The sequence below is a fragment of the Psittacula echo genome (genome assembly GCF_963264785.1).
Source record: "Psittacula echo genome assembly, chromosome: 22".
Lineage (NCBI taxonomy): Eukaryota > Metazoa > Chordata > Aves > Psittaciformes > Psittacidae > Psittacula > Psittacula echo.
In genome coordinates, this window is record NC_137758.1 from 439,978 (window position 1) to 458,750 (window position 18,773).

Sequence of the window (18,773 nt, forward strand, 5' to 3'; positions counted from 1 at the left end):
ATAAGATTACACAGGAATGTGTCCAGGCGGGTTTTGAATGTCTGCAGAGAAGGAGACTCCACAACCTCCCTGGGCAGCCTGTTCCAGTGTTCCATCACCCTCACTGAGAAGAAGTTTCTTCTCAAGTTTAAGTGGAACCTCTTGTGTTCCAGTTTGTACCCATTACCCCTTGTCCTATCATTGTTTGCCACTGAGAAGAGCCTGGCTCCATCCTCGTGACGCTCCCCCTTTATATATTTATATACACTTATAAGGTCACCCCTCAGTCTCCTCCAAACTATAGAGACCCAGCTCCCTCAGCCTTTCCTCATAAGGGAGATGCTCCACTCCCTTAATCATCTTTGTTGCCCTGTGCTGGACTCTCTCCAGCAGGTCCCTGCCCTTCTTGAACTGAGGTTCCACAAGGCCAAGTGCCAGGTCCTGCACTTGGGCCTCAACAGCCCCCTGCAATGCTCCAGGCTTGGGGAAGAGCAGCTGGAAACTGCTCATGGAATAGGAGCTGGGGGTGCTGATTGATGGAGCTGAACAGGAGCAGCTTGTGCCCAGGCAGCCAGGAAGCCCCCAGCATCCTGGCCTGGATCAGCACCAGTGCGGCAGCAGGGCCAGGGCAGGGATTGTGCCCCTGCACTGGGCACTGGTGAGGCTGCACCTCAAATCCTGTGCTCAGCTCTGGGCCCCTCACTGCAAGAGAGACATTGAGGGGCTGGAGCAGGGCCAGAGAAGGGCACTGGAGCTGGTGCAGGGCCTGGAGCACAGTGTGATGGGGAACGGCTGAGGGACCTGGGGGGTTCAGTGTGGAGAAGAGAAGGCTCAGGGGGGGCCTGATGGCTCCCTACAACTGCCTGAGAGGAAGATGGAGCCAGGAGGGGCTGGGCTCTGCTCCCAAGGAACAAGGGATGGGACAAGAGGAACCGGCCTCAAGCTGCACTGGATGAGCTGAAAGGGCTTTTCCAGCCTGCCTGATTCCATGATTCTATGGGATACAGGGACCCGGGGACACGGACATTGGGCACACAAGGGACACAGGGGCCACGACTCCACCCACGGCCGCACGGGGGCGCCGCTGTGCAGATGGGGGCGCAGGGACGGCCGCGGGGCAGGGTCACGCCTGTCCCCGTGGTCCCCGGTGCGCGGCCCCGTGCGGAGCTGCCTCGTGTCCCACAGAGCCCGGAGCGCCCCGTGCGGGGCCCGTGTGCGCTGCCTGCACCCCCCCGAGGCGGGGGCCTCGTGTGCAGCCCCGGTGGTCCCGGTGCGGCGGCGGCTGCGGGTCAGACTCGCAGCAGCTCAGCGGCTCAGCGCCTCGCCTATCTGATCGATTCATCCCGCCCGCGCCGCCGCCGCACAGCGCCCGGGGGCTTCGCGGCGCTGCTCTTCTCATCTCGGCCGGGGCCGATCGAATAAGATCAACGTGTAGAGCCGTGAGGGGGGGGCACCGCGGCCTTGCACGCCCCTTGCACGCGAACACGCACCCCTTGCACACGCACCCCTTGCACGCACACGCACGCACACGCACGCACCCTCACACTCGCGCACCCGCGCCCTCCCGCACCCGCCGCTCGCCCCCCGCCGCCAGCTTATGGCGCGCCTGCGCGGTGCACGACAGGAAAAGGCGAAGCAGAACTCCGCCCTGCCCCACCGCGCCCCCTGGTGGTTGGGAGGACCGACCCTCCCCTCTGCCCCCTCGCACAACCACAGACACCCCCCCCCGCCCCATTGTGCCCCCACCGAGAGGAGCCCCATGGGACCCCCCCCGCCCCACAACTACTGGGCACCCCACAGCAGCCAGCCCCCTGCCCTATGGGACCCCCAGCCCCATGGCAGCCCCTTTGCCCACAGGGACCAGCCCTGCAGCCCCTGGCCCCACGGCAGCCAGCCCCACAGCAGCGCCTTCACCCATAGCTGCCAGCCCCCAGGACTCTAGCCCCATGGGACCCCCCAACAACCATCCCCATAGCAGCCCCCCTGCCCCACAGAACCCCAGCAAGGCACAACTGCTGCCCATAGGGGAGCCCCCACTTTATTTCCAGGCCATGGTCCAGCATTTCCAACCTGGGCAGCGACAAACCCATGGCCACAGGGGACAGACCCCCCCATGGATGGACATCCCGCTGGCTGGGGGGCCCAGCCCCACAAGTCCCCATGGCGGGAGGCTGCAGCGTGCCCCCTGTGAGCCGTTGGGTTCAGCAGCAGGAGAAGGTGCCCATGGGGCACGGCTGGGTCTGCCCCTGGTCCCGTTGTGCACCCCAAGGGTGTGGAGGTGCCCCCCAAAGGGGGTCTAAGCAGGGCTTTGGGCCATGGCAGCTCTGCAGGGCCCCCCCCGCAGGTCCGGGCAGGCTGTGGGGTGCCGGGGGGTGGCACCGGGCTCTCTGTCGCTGTCACCGCTGCAGGGGGGGGGTCACTTCACCACCAGCACATAGAAGGCCATGAGCACACAGGCCACAGCCACGGCCACGTGCAGGCGGGTGCCGATGACAGCGGCTGCGGGTGGGGGTAGAGCAGGGTCAGGTTGGGGGGGGGGGATCCCCGGGGCCCTGTGCTGGAGCCCAGCAGCTCGGGGCTGCATCCCCATGGCCCCATCCCAGAGCCAACCCCCTGCCCTGGAACACAAAAGCCTCATCCCAGACCTCGTGTCCTCATCCAGAACCTCAACAGCCCCATCCTGGACCCCCGTGTCCACATTGCATCACCGTGTCCACATCCCCATGTCCACATCCCTGTGTCCCCATTCCCGTGTCCCCATCCCCGTGTCCCCATCCCCGTGTCCCCACCCCAATGTCCCCATCCCCATATCCCCATCCCCATGTCCTATGTCCCTATCCCAGTGTCCTCATCCCCATCCCCATATCCCATGTCCCCATCCCCATATCCCGTGTCCCCATCCCCATGTCCCCACCCCTGTGTCCTAGGTCCCCATCCCCATGTCCTAGGTCCCCAGCCTCATCCCCTCATCCCCATCCCTATATCCCATGTCCCCATCCCCATGTCCCCATCCCCATCCCCGTGTCCCCCCCGTCCCCACTGACCCTTGTAGAAGACTCCCCAGAGGCCGCGCTTCTCGCCCAGGAGCCAGCCCTTGATGCGGGGCACGTGGCGCAGGTGGGCGCAGGTGCACACCAAGAGCAGCGCAAACACCACCAGCCCGTCCAGCGAGTACACTGCGGGACCCACACACCCCATAGGGACCCACACACCCCATAGGTACACACACACCCCATAGGGACCCACACACCCCATAGGGACACACACACCCCATAGGGACACACACCCCATAGGGACCCACAGCCATAGCGACACACACCCCATAGGGACCCACAGCCATAGGGACACACACACCCCATAGGGACCCACAGCCCATAGGGGCACGCACACCCCATAGGGATCCACAGCCCATAGGGACCCACAGCCCATAGGGACCCACAGCCCATAGGGACCCACAGCCATGGGGACTCACAGCCATAGGGACCCACAGCCATAGGGACCCACAGCCATAGGGACCCACAGCCATAGGGACCCACAGACCCCATAGGGACCCAGACTCCCCCGTTCCACCCCCTCCTCCAGCACCCCAGCTCTCCTCCTCAATGAACCCAAGTCCCCTCCCAAGGGTCCCAAAGGGGCTTCCGGCTGCCCCTTCCAAGAGGACCCACGGGCCCACCCCTACCGAGGGAACCCAGACCCCCGGCTCCACCAGAAAGGGACCCAGCTCCCTTCCCATAAGGACCCACACCCCCCCACCGGGACCCACTGCCCCCCACAGGGCCCCACTGCCCCCATGGGCCCGGGCCCCCCTCACCGTTAGTCATGGCAGCCGCGGGACCCTCAGCTCCGCTACCGGCCCGTCAGCGCTGCGCACGCGCGGGGTGCCCTCCCCGCCGCCAACGCGACACCGGAACACGCAGCGCGGCCAGCCGAGTACCGAGGCAGCCGATGGCCCAAGCGCCAGGCGGGGATTTGGGGCCGGGTTGCGGGAGCAGGCAGCATCAATCGAGCGCCTATTGAGGGGCAGCATCAGTGTCACCCAGTAACAGAGTCACCATCCATCCACCCATCATCCGTGTATCCATGTATCCATCCGTGTATCCATCCATCCATCCATCCACCCATCCATCCATCCACCCATCCACCTCCTTCAGCTCCATCCACCCCTCATTGCCTTACGGCTCTTGAGGGTGGCTGATGGAAGTCACACCATGGGGACTGTTGGGAGAAGCCAGGACTCACGGAATTCCAGTTTGGTTTGTGTTGGAAGGGACCTTAAAGCTCCTCCAGTTCCAACCCCTGCCACGGGCAGGAACACCTTCCACTAGAGCAGCTTGCTCCAAGCCCCTGTGTCCAACCTGGCCTTGAGCACTGCCAGGGATAGGGCAGCCACAGCTTCTCTGGGCACCCTGGGCCAGTGCCTCAGCACCCTCACAGGGAAGAGCTTCTGCCTAAGAGCTCAGCTCAGTCTCCCCTCTGGCAGGTTAAAGCCATTCCCCTTGGCCTGTCCCTGCAGGCCCTTGTCCCAAGCCCCTCTCCAGGTTTCCTGCAGCCCCTTTAGGCACTGGAGCTGCTCTCAGGTCTCCCCTTCAGGAGCCTTCTCTTGTCCAGGCTGCCCCAGCCCAGCTCTCCCAGCCTGGCTCCAGAGCAGAGCTGCTCCAGCCCGCAAGGGGCCGTTTGCGTTGAGGGGTGGCTGGACCCGGGACTGCTCCGCCGCTGGTGCCCGGTTGCAGGGCGGCGCGGGGCGAGGCTGCGGAAGGTGTTGCTCACCCGCTCCTCCCCTCCCTGCGCCTCAAGTCAAAACACGTCCCGGTGGCCCGGGCGCAGCAGAGCCGGCGGCGAGCGCCCAGGTAAGGACCCCCCCATCCCCACGCACCGGGACCCCCGTCCAACCCCGTCCAGGAAACTGAGGCCCGGCCGGGGGGGGGGGGGGGCAGCGGTGAGAACCCAGTGCTGAGCACCCCAAAACCCCGCTCCCACCATTCCCCCCCCCGTTCCCAAGGGAATGGGGTGTCAGGGTGCTGGGGGGGAGCCGCTTTCCCACGCCGGCAGCTTCCCCCTCCATTCCCAGATGGAAAAGGACTGGAAACTGGGAGCGGAGCCCAGTGAAACCAGTTCCCACCCCCCCCCGCCGCACCCAGACCACCTTTGCCCTGGGCTGGGTGCCCCCACGCACGTGTGCGCGCACCTTTGTTTATTGTAGGACCTACAGGAAGGCGGCCGCCGCCACCGCGCCGGGGAAGGACGGGGCGATGCGGAGGGGATGGGGGGCGCAGGAAGGGAAGGAAGGGGGGGAGCACCCATGGGTGCTGCCCGCGGGGTGGCGCGGGGACAAGGTGTCTCCCTGGTGTCACCCGCAGGGTCCCGGCCCGGCATGGGGGAGGCGAGTGATGCGGACAGTGGGGTCCTGCTGCACCCGGGTGAGCACTGGAGGGGGTCAGGGTGTGGGTGGAAGGTTTTTGGGTGCCCCATCCTGCACGCATCCTCTTACAGTGTCCCCGCGCTGAGGACGGGGCAATTGGGTGCATGGGATGCACACAAGCTCCTTTTGGGGGAGGAGGAATTGGGGTTCCCCTGGTTGGGGGGGGGCAAGCATGGCGAGGGGTTGTCTGGTCTGGGGTTGAGTCACTGGGGATGGGTGAATCAGAGTGAAACGTTCTCTGGGAGCTGGAGCACCCATGGGTGCTGGGTGGGGGGTCAGGGATGGTTTGCTCTGCACTTGGGGTGGCAGAAAACTGAGGCTGGGGGAGTGTGGGTGAATCTCAGTAGGTGTTTGCTGTCCATCATTCATCACAGTATCACAGTATCACAGTATGTTAGAGATTGGAAGGGACCTCATCCTCCATCCCTCCTCCATCCATCCTCTATCCATCCTCCACCCCTCCATTCCTCCATCCATCCATATCCATCCATCATCAATCCGCTCATCCATCTATCATCAATCCATCCTCCATCCCTCCATTCCTCCATCCATCCATCCCCCATCCATCTCCATCCATCATCAATCTGCCCATCCATCTATCATCAATCCATCCTCCATCCATCCATCTCCATCCATCCATCCATCCATCCATCTCCATCCATCCATCCATCCACCCATCCATCATCAATCCATCCTCCATCCCTCCCTCCTCTATGCCCAGGTTCCGGTATCCCGGGCTGGCCGCGGGCCGGGCAGCAGCGAGCGCTGGAGGCGCGGTTGGACGGGTGCGTGCAGGAGCTGCGCCGGCTCTGCCTGCGCGAAGCGGTGAGTGGGGATGGGGGCACCCTGCCCGACCCCCCCAGGCATGGCAGTCGCTCAGGGTCCCCTGTCCCCAGGAGCTGACGGGGATGCTGCCCCGCGAGTACCCGCTGAGAGCCGGGGAGAAGCCACCCAAGGTCCGGCGCAGGATTGGGGCTTCCTTCAAGCTGGATGAGACCCTTGTCCTGCGTGGGGCGGTGAGGGGCTGCCTGGGTGCGGTGGGGCGGGGGACACAGCCCCATCCCATCCTGGAGCTCATAGGATCATGGAATCATGGGATGGTTTGGGTTGGAAGGGACCTTAAAGGTCATCCAGTTCTAACCGCTGCCACAGGCAGGGACACCTTCCACTAGAACAGCTTGCTCCAAAACCTGGCCTTGAACGGTGCCGTGGATGAGAAACAGGAAGGGTGGGATGGGATAGAACGATGGGATGGTGTGGGATGAGCTGGGAAGGATGGGACGAGATGGAAGAATGGGATGAGTTGGGACGGGAACGATGAATTTTAATGGAGTGGGAAGGATGGGGTGTGATGGGAAGGGTGTGATGACAGGGGGTAGGATGGGAAGGATGGGGCGGGAAGGATGGGATGAGATGGGATGGGCAGGATCTCCCATGGCAGAGCATTCCCCCTGCTCTCACCAAGCCTCCCCCATGGGTGCCTTTGGGCTGGCTCCGAGCACATCCCATCCCCAGGACCCGCTGAGCGCGCTGGAGCGGGACCTGGCGCTGCAGCTGCAGATCGCCCGCGCCGCGCGGCGCCTCTGCCGCGAGGAGAACATCGGCAGGAGGCTGCGGCGGCGCCGGCAGAGCGCGGCCGTGCTGGAGGAGCAGAAGCTGCGGGACCTGCAGAGCGTCCTCAACCAGCGGCGCCTCCTCTCTGCCCGGGCTGGTACCCAGGGTGAGCTCCTTCATGCCCCTGTCCTGGGGGGGCTGAAGTGTCCATGGGGAGGTCACCCCCATACAGCAATCCTTGGGGCATGCACCCCAGTTCCCCATCGCCGCATGGATGGGTGAATGGATGGATATTGGATGGATGGATGGATGGATGGATGGATGGATGGATGGATGGATGGGTGAATGGATGGATGGATGGATGGATGGATGGATGGATGTCCACCCTCCTAAATGTTCCCAAAATGCCATCCCTGGGGAGTGCACCCCAATTCCCCATCCCATGATGAATGCACCCCTCCAGGGTGCATCCCAGTACATTATCGCCAGTGAATGTACCCCCCAGAGAGCACCCCAACATGGGGAATGCACCCCAATTCCTTATCCCTGCTGAAGGCACCCCTCTGGATACCCCCCAAAATGCCATCCATGCTGCATACACCCCAATGTGTTCTTTTATGAGCGCATCCCAACAGTTCATCACCGCTGCCTGCACCCTCATGTGCCATCTCCCATGACTTCACCACCCTGAATGCACCCAAAACTTCATCCCTGGTGATTGTATCCCCATGAATGAACCCTAAAACTTCCTCCTTGGTCGTTGCACCCCATCACTGCTCCCATTCCACCATCACCAACATCCCCATCCCAATGGCAGCCGTCGGGGTGGGTTCCCCCTTTCCCTGGCTGTTTCCCTTGGGCTTTCCCCATCCCTGCACCCCAGAGCCAGGACCACGGTGCTGGTGCCTCCTTCCCTTGGGGTGCCCCCGGCCCTGCCCGGCCCCGCTCCTCCTGCGCAGCCGGGCAGGCCGGGAGCTGCCCACGGCGCTCGGCAGAGCCGGCCGGGCCGGTGCCGCCACGTCCCGGAGCGTGTCGGGACACGCGGCGTGGGAGCGGGGGAGCGAAGGCCCCCGGGGCCGCGCCGGGTGGTGCCGGGAGCCGTGGGAGCGCCGGGGCAGCCGCCGCCGGCACCGGCACCGCTCTCACCGCGCCCGTCCCGCAGAGCCCAGCACCTCCGATGACAGCTCCTTGTCCGACACCGTCCTGCTGGAGGAGGGTGAGGGGCTGCGGGGACGCGGGGGGGACAGCGGAGACCCCAGTGTGTCCCCTCCATCCCAATGCTCCATCTCTTGCACAGAGGAGACCCGGACACCGGGAGCCGGCACCCCGCGGGGGGACCCCGAGGAGCCCAGTGAGGAGGAGGAAGGATCGGGGTCCCCACCAGAGCCCCCCAGCCCCTGGGGGGACGCTGGCCCCGACAGAGCCCATGAGAAGGCCAAAGCTCCTGGTGCTGATGCCGGGGATGGGGGAACACAGAGCTCCCGGTGCTACCCTGGGTCCCCACCAGTCCCCGGTAGCCCTGACCCTGTGTCCTCACCAGTGGCCAGGCCTGGGGATGTCCCTCCTTACCGCTTCGTACCCGTCCGGACCCTGGTGCTGTGCCGGCAGGCGGGATCCAGCGCTCCCGGCAGCCCAGAGCCAGCGGGACGCCGGGGACAGTCACAGTCCCTGAGGTATGGCCTGTGCATGGGGAGGGGGACAAGGGGCTCTGCAAGGGGGGATGGAGGTAAACTCATAGGCAGGAGAGTGGGATAACCCCATGGAATGATGAAGATGAACCTCCATGGGGAGGATGGGGACAACACCATGGAGAGGAGGTTGAAGATAACCCTTACAGGGAGATGGATATAAATCCGTGGGGAGGAGGATGGAGATAATTCCAGGGAGAGGATGGACATAAATCAGTGGGGAGGAAGATGGAGCTAACCCTATGGAGAGGATGGAGTCAACCCCATTGAGAGGACAATGGAGATAACACCAAGGGGAAGATTGCTAACCCTATGGGAAGGAGGTTGAAGACACCCTTTAGAGATGATGAAGCTAAATCCAATGGGAGGAGGAGGAGATAACAAGGGGAAGATGGAGCTAAATCCAGTGGGAGGAGAAGGAGATAACAAGGGGAAGATGGAGCTAACCCCATGGGGAGGAGGTTGGAGATAACCGTATGGGGAGGACAATGAAGATAACTTCATACAGATGGGGAAGAGAATGGGATAACCCCATGGGGAGGAGGTTGGGGATAACCCCATGGGGAGGAGGTTGGAGATAACCCCATGAGGAGGAGGTTGGGGATAACCCGAGGGAGATGATGGAGCTGAACACATAGGGAGGAGATTGGGGATAACTCCATGGGGAGGTGAATGGAGATGACTTTATAGAGATGATGGAGATAACCCCATAGGGAGGAGGTTGGGGATAACCCCATGGGGAGGAGGCTGGAGCCTCCCGGACGGGTCAGGTCCCCCCCTCACGCCGCTGCCCGCAGGGTTGAGGGCTCCCGGCCGCCGGAGCCGCGGGGCCGCAGCGCCGCCCCCCGCCGGCGCCCCACGTACTACACGGTGACGGTGCCCGCGTCCTGCCTGCCCCCGCCGGGCCCCGCGCACCGCTCCGGCTCCGACGACAGCATCTCGGACCTGTCCAGCGTCTCCCACGCCACGTCCCCGGGCAGCAGCAGCCCCGAGGTCTCGGTCCCGCGTCCCTCGGTCCCGCCGCCGCTCCCCGAGCCCGGTTACTTCCCGCGGGGACCCCACCGGCTGCTGCCGGCGCTGGTGCTGTACGAGCAGGACCTGGCCCCGCTGCGCTACCAGCGCCTGGTGCCCTCGCACAGCCGCATCGTGCGCACCCCCTCGCTCAAGGACTACGCGCCCGCGGCCGCCCGCGGGGTCTCCAAGGCCACGGTCACCGAGGAGCTCAAATCGTGGCACCAGCGCGCCCGGCTGCGGGGGGCCCGGCCCCACTCCCTGGACCGGCAGGGAGCGTTCCGGGGCCCCCGCGCCGGCATCGCCAGGGACGTGCCCGTGACCCGTGCGCTGCTGCCGCGGGCTCAGGTAGGGCACGGGGCGGGGAGCGGGGACCCCCTCGGGTGCTGCCCTGCGGGTGATGGAGCTGTCACCGTGAGGGGGTTCGGGCACAAGGGGCGCTGGTGCGGTCCTGAGGGGGTCCACAGGGGGTCCCGTTAAGGTCCTTGGGGCAGAACCGGAATCCCACAAAGGTGCCTGGATCAGGGCATTGCTCTCGGGAGAGTTTTGGGCGCGGGACCAAGGTTCTTCAAGCTCCTTTGGGCAGGATGCATCCCTCTGATGGTCCCTCTGGGCAAGGCCAGGGTCCCACAGTTTGGCTGTGGTGTCCCACAGGGTCCTTGGGGCAGGACTGAGGACACCTCAGGTTCCCTGGGACAGGACTGGTGAAGGTCCTGTGGGACAGGATCTTGCCCTAAAGGGGTCCCTGGGGCAGGACCAGGGTCCTAAAGGGGTCCCAGGGGGAGGATTGGGGTTCTGAGGAGATCATGGGGGAAGAATTGGGAGGTCCCATGAGAGTCTTAAGGGGGTGCCCCATGGGTCCCTCTGGTCACACCAGGGCCCCATGAACAGGACCCAGGTTCCCATGTGGGTCCCTGGGGCAGCACTTGGGGTATCCCTGGCCGGAGGGGTCCCTGCTGACACTTGGGGTGCTGTCTCCCTCCCCAGCAGCACCCAGGGGGTCCCACCAGGATGGGTGCATGCAGTAGCCCACAGCGGGTACATGCAGCCCCCAACCCCAGCACCCCTGGGTGCTGTCGTGGAGCAGGATGGGTGCCAACACCCATGGGTGCCTTCTCGCACACAGGGTCCCCCCCCAGTCCCCGTTCTGCAGCGCTCCTCGGATGGTGTGTCCGTGCAGGTCTACGTGCCTGAGAACGGCGAGATCGTGACACAAGTGTGATGGAGACACCCCAACCCGGGACACCTCAACCCTGGGACACCTCAACCCTGGGACACCCCCAGCCTGGCTGGCCCAGGGACAATGGGGTCAGGGACATGGGACATGGGCACCTCTGGGGTGCATGGGGCTGGGGCTGGCCCCCTGCCCCCCCATCTCCTCATTGTCACCGTGCCCCCAGTGTCACCGCGGTGCTGGATTTGAGGCTCTGGTCTCTAATAAAGGTGCATGTTGGGGCGCTCCAGTGGTCACCAGCACTGGCCCCTGCGGGGTCCCTGTCACCTGCAGTGGCATTGACAGGATGGGGGGTGCAGGTTTGGGGTCTGGCTGTGTTCTGGGGTAGTGATGGGGTGATTCCCGTGTCAGGGGGGTCCCCAAGTCTGGCTATGCCCTCCGGCACCCAGTAAGGCCTTGGCATGGCTGGGATGGGGGTGCAGGGATCGGGATGTTGGGATGGGGGTAATGGGATGACAGTGCCGGGAAAGGAGTGTGTGGATAGGGAATGCAAAGATGGGAGTGCAGGGATGGGGGTGTGGGGAGGGGGGTACAGGGGTGGGAGTGTGGGGATGAAGGGTGCTGGGATGGGGATGTGGGGATATGGGATGCGAAGATGGGAGTGCAGGGATGGGGATACAAGGATGGGGATGCGGGGATGGGGATGCTGGGAGGGGGGTAATGGGATGACAGTGCTGGGGCGGGGATGCGGGATGATGGGTGCTGGGATGCGGATGCGGGGATCTGGGATGTGAAGATGGGAGTGCGGGGATGGGGATGCTGGGATGGGGGTAGTGGGATGACAGTGCTGGGACGGAGGTGCGGGGTGGTGGGTACTGGGATGGGGATGCGGGGATAGGGGATGCGAGGATGGGAGTGTTCGGATGGGGGTGCGGGGATGGGGGTCCTCGGCCGTGCCCTTGCCCGCGGGTCTCGCTTCTCCCCCGCGGCGGGGACCGGGGCCGGTGGCTGCTGCGGGAGGCGCCGCCGCGGGGGGGCACCGGGCAGCGACCGAGCTCGGGGCTGCGGCGTCACTGCGGGCCTGCGCGGCACCGGGAGCGGCCCCGGCCCCGGCTCCCACCGCCCCGCGGGCAGCGCTGAGCGGCGGCCCCGGGATGGGTCCCGGTGGCCCCGGCACCGCGTGGCCGCTGGCCGGGACCGTGCTGGTGGCCGTGGCCGCCTCGCTGGGTAAGAGACACAGGGAGCACCGGCGGGGGGGACGGGACCCGGTGTCACCGGCTCTGACCGTGATTTGCATGAGGGGGGCCCGCACCAACGCGCACTGTCCCCCGCGCCCCTCGGGGTGTCCCCGAGAGCCGGCGGCTGCCGGGAGCACGGGGCCGGGATCCGCAGTGAATCCCGGGGGATCCGGGTCCTTCCGGGCCGTGCCTCAGTTTCCCCACCGTGGTCGCGTTGTGCGTCCAGTGAAGCCCGGAGGAGGCCGCCGAGGAGCCGCGTGGGGCCGGCGGGGAGCGAGCGGGATCCCGCGGGATTCAGCCCGAGCCCGGCGGTTTCCCGGCCGTTGCCCGGCGCCTCCGGCCACCTCCGGGCCTCGTCCCGGGGCTATTTCTGGGAGCGCAGATGGCTCCGGCCAGAAATAGAGCTGGAGGTGGGGGGGGGGGGACCCAGAGGGGTCCGCAAGCGTGCGGGAGAGGATGGAGCAGGCTTTGTGGGGAGCACAGGGGCGAGGTATGGGGGGATATGGGACAGGCTGCAGCGGGGTGCCAGGATAGAGCAGGGTACAGGGGAAGACGCAGGCCAGGATGGAGCAGGATCCAGGAGGATGTGGGGCGGGATGGAGCGGGGTACGGGGGTTACATAGCGGCAGGATGGAGCAGGATACGCGGCGACACGGAGCGGATGGAGGAGGCTATGGGGGTCCATGGGGTGCCTGTGGCCGGGCTGGGGGTGCCGGGGCCCCGGTGACGGTGCTGTGCGCAGCAGCGGCGGGCGAGGACTGCCTGTGGTACGTGGACAGGAATGGGTCCTGGCACCCCGGCTTCGAGTGCCAGCTCCTGAGCTTCTGCTGCGGGTCCTGTCACCAGCGGTTCTGCTGCCGCGACCCCCTGCGCCTCATCACCGAGCGGCAGCAGCGCCACTGCCTCGCCTTCAGGTGCCGACCGGCTTCAGGGACGGGTGCTGGGCTTCAGCAATGGGTGCTGGCCTTCAGCAATGGGTGCTGGGTGCTTGCCTTTGAGTTCCAAGACCTGGTGCATTGGATGCTGGATGCTGGGCACTGGGCAGTGGTACTGGGTGCTGGACACTGACACCGGGTGCTGGGCACTACTACTGGGTGCATGCCTTTGGGTATTGGGCCTTAGGCATTGGATACTGGGTGCTGGGTGGTGGTACTGGGTGCTGGGCACTGGCAATGGGTTCTGTGCACTGACACTGGGTGCTGGTCACTGACACTGGATGCTGGTCACTGGTGCTGGGTGCTGGATCCTGGGTGCGGGGCACTGACACTGAGTGCTGGACACTGGGTGTTGGGCACTGACACTGGGTGCTAGGCAGTGGTGCCGGTCACTGGTACCAGCCTGGCCGTCCCTGTCCCTCCATCCCCAGGCAGGTGCTCCAAGAACGGAGCAGGACCCTGCGCTGGTCCCAGTTGCTGCAGGCACTGGTGTGACTGAGGGGGTGTGGGGGGGGTACCTGGGTGCGGGGGGTCCCGCTCCAGGTGCCCGCTCCCAGCCCCGCTCCCCGGTCCCCGCAGCCCCAAGACGATCGCGGGCATCGCCTCGGCCGTGGTTCTGTTCATCGCGATCGTCACGACCATCGTGTGCTGCTTCCTCTGCTCCTGCTGTTACCTGCACCAGCGGCGGCAGCGGCTGCGCACCCCGCTGCAGGGTGCGGGGGGAACAGGGCGGCAAGGGGGGTGCGGGGATGGGGGGATCCCGTAGGTGCGGGGTGAGGGGGTAGCGGGGGGTGGGATGCGGGGTGCAGGGGATGGGATGTGGGTGCTGTGGGGCCACGTCCGTGTCCCCACCCCGGTATGCTGCAGCCCCCCCCGTGTCTCCCGCAGGCCCGGAGATCCCGCTGTCCACCTACCCCCCCCCGGCGGCCCCAGCACCGTTTCCTATGGACCCCAAAGCCGGACCCGCGCCCCCCCCTCCCGGCTTCACCCCCATGCCAGTGTACCCGCCGACCGGCCCGGCTGCCCAGTACCCGCTGTACCCCTCTGGACCCCCCGTCTACAACCCCACAGGTGAGCACCGGGGTGGGGGGGACACCCCTTTATATCCCCTGCACCCCTCTATTCCCCACGGGGTCCCAGTGACCTCGCAGGGGGTGACACCCATCCTGCTCCCTCCGCAGCGCCTCCGCCCTATGTCCCAGCACAGCCCAGCTACCCCGGAGCCTGAGCACCCATGGGCACCCCAGCACCCTCCTCCAGCAGGGTTGGGGGCCCTGGGAGGGTGCCTGGCCATGGCTGGATGAGGCCCATCCTGGTGGTGACCCGCAGCCGGCAGCACAGGGCAGCTCTTGTCCCACACACTGGGCCCTTTGTGGGTGCCTCCACCCGGCCCTGGGTGCCAACAGCTCTGGGCACCCATGGGGGGGTGCCCGGGGGCCCCCCGAGGGCCGTGCACTGCTGCACCCTGCGTGCCCAGATCCAGCCCCGGGGTTGGAATTAAACCACTTCTTGTGCCCCACAGCCTGGTGTTGTCTCCATGGGTCCATACTTGGGGGGCAGAGCCCCACACCCCAATCCGGGGAGCTCTAACATGGGGATAGCGACTTTCCCCCCATCCCCTTCTGCTCCTGGAGCTCCTCCATCCCCACACTGCATTGGGATGGGCGATTCCCACCAAACCGGCCGCTGGGATGAGCCAGGCTGGGAGTGCTGCTGCCCCCCCAGCCCCACAGCTCAAACCTGGGCTGAGGCACTGGCCCAGGGTGCCCAGAGAAGCTGTGGCTGCCCCATCCCTGGCAGTGTTCAAGGCCAGGTTGGACACAGGGGCTTGGAGCAAGCTGCTCCAGTGGAAGGTGTCCCTGCCCGTGGCAGGGGTTGGAGCTGGAGGAGCTTTGAGGTCCCTTCCAACCCAAACCAGGCTGGGGTTCCATTGGGTCAGGAAGCAGCAGATTCAGCCCTGGGATGGGACTGTGGGTGCAGGGACGATTCCTCCATCTACCCTGGTCCTGGGATCCATCTCTGGCACGATTCATCCCCCCGACACCATCACTGGGAGCTCTGGGGAGATCCATCCACCACCTCCATTCAGCATCACCAAACCGATTGGGTCAAGCGCCGCCGATCTCCATAGCTCCCAGCATCCCATCACCCCCCGAACCCGTCACTGAGCCCGGTGGGATTTATTGAAACGGGCTGGAAAGGGGGGGAAAACCCCATAAAAATAAGACTCGAAGCAGCAAGAGGAGGGGAGGGGGAGTCCGGACCCCACAGCCAGCTGCGGGGGGTGGGGTGGGGGTCAGCCCTGGGGCCCCTGCTCCCGGAGGTAGAGATCCCGGATCTCGGCCAGGCTGCGGCTGAGCGCGCCCAGCGCCTGGGCCATGGCGCGCAGCAGGGACGTGGTTTCCCGGCAGCTCTCGGCGAACTCCCTGCGGAAGGCGCGCACCTCCTGCACCAACCGCTCCTGCGCCTGCACCGCCCGCGCATCGGCCGCGCAGAGCTGCGCGCAGCCGGGGGTCCCGTCCGGCAGCCCCGCGGGAGCGGCGGGTCCGGCCCCGCAGTCCGGGAGCGGCTCCGCCTCTTGCTGGAAGAGGATGCTGGGGAAGTCGGAGCCCAGCGGCTCCTGCGGCCCCCTCAGCTCCCCCAGGCACAGTTCGGGCGCCGCGGGCCGCGGGGGGCTCCGGTTCCAGCCCTCGCTCCGCTCCGTGCCCGCCCGGGGGCCGGGAGCGCCGTCGGGAGCCGGGCTCTGGAAGGGCTCAGTCTTCACCTCCACCGGCTCCTCCTTCACCACCTCCTCCTTGAGGCCTGCGGGATGGACCTGGTGGGACCCCCGGCCCCCTCCTGCCTCTGCTTCCACCATCCCCGTGTCCCACATCCACTTTCCTGCGCACGGTCCTGGTCCTCTACACACACGTCTCCCCGTAGCTCCTCATCCCTCCTTGTGGTCCAGCCCCATCCCATGTACCTTGTCCCTCTCCTGGTCCCAGAACTCCCATATCCCTGTCCTGAATATGGTGCCCTGTGTCCCTGCGTGCTCCCAGTACCCCCATGTCCCTGTCTTGGTCCCCACACATCCCTTCCTAATCCCAGTAATCCCATGTGCCTGTCCTGGCCTCCCAAGTCTCATGTCCCTTGTCCCTGTCCAAACCGCAGTAACCCCATATCCTTGTCCTCTTCCCAGCCGCCTCTTATCCCTGTCCAGGTCCTGGTACCCCCTGACCCCTGTCCTTCTCCTAATCCTAGTCACCCATATCCCTGTCCTGTCCCAGCATCCTCCTGTTCTGATCCCAGTGCCGCTGTCCCTTGTCCCCATCCTGGTCCATGTCCCTCCCTGCCCCTATCCCAGCCCTGGTATCCCCATCCCTGTCCTGGTCCCAGTCCCCTCCTGCTGTCATCCTGTTCTCACCTTCCTGTCCTGGCCCAGGTCCCCCCGTGTCCCTGACCCAGTTTCACTGCTCCTGGCCCTGTCCTGGTTTCAGGGCCCCATGTCCCTGGCTGGATCCTGACACCCTCCTGTCCTGGTCTCTGTCCTCCTGTTGCCCTCCCTATCTCCCATGTCCCTGTCCCAGTCCTCCCATGCCGCTGTCACCCATGTCCCTACTATGATCCCCCCACATCCCTCTTCCCCTCCTCACCCCTATCCCAGTCCTCCATGTCCCTGTCCCCTCCGTGTCCTGATCCTCTCTGTGCCTGCCCCAGCCCCTCCATCCACTTGCCCTGGTCCCAGCATCCTGGTCCCAGTCCCCACACATCCCTGCCCCGTTCCTCTGTGTCTGTATCCCTGCCCTGGGCCCCCATGTCCTGGTCCCAGCACACTTGAGCTGCTCCTGATCCCCCTGCATCCTGGTCCATGTGCCTCCATGCCCTGGTCCTCATCTTCTCCTGTGTCCCTGTCCCTCCATGCTCCTGTTCTGGTCCAGTCCCCCATGTCCCTGTCCTGTATCTGTGTCCTGGTCCCCCCACATCCTGGTCTTTGTCCCCCATGTCCCTGTCCCTGCACTCACCTGTCCTAGTGCCCCCTTGTTCCTGTCCCTATGTCCCTGTCTTGGTCCCCTGTATCCATGTCCTGGTCTCCCACATCATGGTCCCAGTGTCCTTGTCCTGGTCCTGATCTCCTGTGTCCCTATCCCAGCCTCTCCTCACACCTCTCCTAATGGCCCCGTGTCCCTGCCCTGGTCACCTCACGAACTTATCCTGGTCCCTGTGTCCCTGCTGCTGTCCCTCCCCGCGCCCATCCTGCTGCCAGTGCCCGTGTCCTGTCTCCATGCCTCAGTCCCCCCGCATCCCTGTTCTGTCCCGCCCATCCCTGCCCCTCTCCCTGTCCAGTCCTGTCCCCCTGCATCCACGCTCCAGCCCCCACATCCCTCTCTCGGTCCCCCCGCACCCACCGTGCGGTACCACCTCTGCGCTCAGGACCGGCGGCTCGATGCCAGTGGCTCCTCTCTGTCCCCAACCGGACGCGGGGCCGGGGCCGAGCTCTGGGGGGCCTGGCCCGGACCCGGTGCCGGGCCTGGGGGGGGGCCTGGGGGCCGGTCCCTGCCGCTCCTGCCGGTGCCGGGTGATCTTGTCATTGGCGCGGCGGCGCAGCCCTCGCCAGCGGTTCTTGACCTCGCCGATGTCGCGCTGGTTGCGGCCGGCGGCATTGATCTTGTTGGTGATGCGCCACCAGATCTTCTGCTTCTCGTAGGCGTTCACGGTGCTGGCGGCGGCGCCGAACAGGAGCTGCTCGTACTTGAGCACCTCGCTCATCAGGATGTCGATCTCCTGCAGCGTGAAGTTCGGCTTCCGCTTCAGCAGCCCCCGCCGCGCCCCGCCGCCGCCCGCCGCCATGCTCGCCGCCGCCGCCGCCTCCTCCTCATGGCGCCGCCCCGCCGCCCATCGCCCCTCCAAGCCTTTTGTCCTGCGCCGTCCCCGCGGTACCGAGCCCGACCGAGCGGCGCGGGGCCGGGGCGGAGCGGGACCGGCGCCTGCGCGCCCCCTGCTGGCCCCGCCGCGCACACACGCGCGCTCCGGTACGGATACTATAGCGCCCCCTGCCGGCCCCGCCGCGCACACACGCGCGCTCCGGTACGGATACTATAGCGCCCCCTGCCGGCCCCGCCGCACACTCACGTGCTCCGGTACGGATACTATAGCGCCCCCTCCTGGGCTCCGCCGACCCCCTCCCGCACCGGTGCCCGGTTTGGGGGTGCCCCCGAGCTGGGGGTCACCGGTGGGGGGGGGTGAGGGGGAAGAAGCAAAGTGGGGACCCCCCCCATGCACCCCGAATCCAACCGGGGTGGCCCCGCTGGAGTGGTCCCCAGGGCCTGGTTGAGGGTGACCGGGTTTTGGGGTGCCCACACGGCTCCAGGATACCTGGTTATGGGTGACCCAGGTTTTGGGGTGCCCACACGGCTCCAGGATACCCGGTTATGGGTGACCCGGGTTTTGGGGTGCCCACACGGCTCCAGGATACCCGGTTATGGGTGACCCCAGGTTTGGGTACTCCGGGGTGCCCCGGTGGTGCTGTGGGTGCCGGGGTGGGGGAAGCGTTGGGTGAGCTTTATTGCTGGTGCCGTGGTACAGAGCGCAGCGAAGCTTCACACTGGGACCCCAAAACCCACTGCCCCCCCAAGCTGGAGCTGCCCTTCCTTAGGGGGTGCTTTGGGGACTGGCAGCGTCCTGTGGGGCAGGTGTGGTGTGGAGAAGGTCCTGGAATCATGGAATGGTTTGGGATGGAAGGGACCTTGGAGACCATCAAGATCCGACCCAGGGGCAGGGACACCTCCTCCTCCA

At 65.9% G+C, this 18,773-nt stretch overlaps 4 protein-coding genes across 4 annotated transcripts; 2 read left to right on the top strand and 2 right to left on the bottom strand.

Annotated features, from left to right (window-relative positions):
* Positions 1–2,162: 2,162 nt before the first annotated feature.
* Positions 2,163–3,868, bottom strand: TMEM167B (transmembrane protein 167B). The gene is made up of 3 exons (XM_080633017.1): positions 3,794–3,868; positions 3,024–3,155; positions 2,163–2,478 (listed from the first exon to the last, which is right to left on the bottom strand). Exons 1-3 carry the CDS (start codon positions 3,801–3,803, stop codon positions 2,396–2,398), a joined length of 225 nt encoding a protein of 74 aa, XP_080489143.1. The 5' UTR covers positions 3,804–3,868; the 3' UTR covers positions 2,163–2,395.
* A 1,413-nt stretch (positions 3,869–5,281) lies between these two features.
* On the top strand, positions 5,282–10,876 carry INAVA (innate immunity activator; the record flags this gene model as incomplete). Its single annotated transcript, XM_080633027.1, is given in 9 exon segments — positions 5,282–5,423; positions 6,123–6,226; positions 6,298–6,417; positions 6,917–7,121; positions 8,074–8,096; positions 8,099–8,171; positions 8,253–8,628; positions 9,441–10,002; positions 10,781–10,876. Coding segments are annotated over 9 exon segments (1,701 nt in total).
* A 1,106-nt stretch (positions 10,877–11,982) lies between these two features.
* Positions 11,983–14,229, top strand: SHISA4 (shisa family member 4; the record flags this gene model as incomplete). Its single annotated transcript, XM_080633044.1, has 5 exons — positions 11,983–12,055; positions 12,809–12,980; positions 13,581–13,714; positions 13,890–14,072; positions 14,183–14,229. 5 exons carry the CDS (start codon positions 11,983–11,985, stop codon positions 14,227–14,229), a joined length of 609 nt encoding a protein of 202 aa, XP_080489170.1.
* A 1,068-nt stretch (positions 14,230–15,297) lies between these two features.
* Positions 15,298–17,828, bottom strand: LOC308229083 (uncharacterized protein; the record flags this gene model as incomplete). Its single annotated transcript, XM_080632895.1, has 2 exons — positions 15,298–15,816; positions 17,397–17,828. The coding sequence occupies 2 exons, from the start codon at positions 17,826–17,828 to the stop codon at positions 15,298–15,300; spliced, it is 951 nt and encodes a 316-aa protein (XP_080489021.1).
* Between the last annotated feature and the right edge of the window lie 945 nt (positions 17,829–18,773).

Coding starts and splice junctions, on each gene's coding strand:
- TMEM167B (XM_080633017.1), bottom strand. Junction 2,479..3,023: donor CTGGGGAGTCTTCTACAAGG/GTCAGTGGGGAC, acceptor CCCCACCCGCAG/CCGCTGTCATCGGCACCCGC.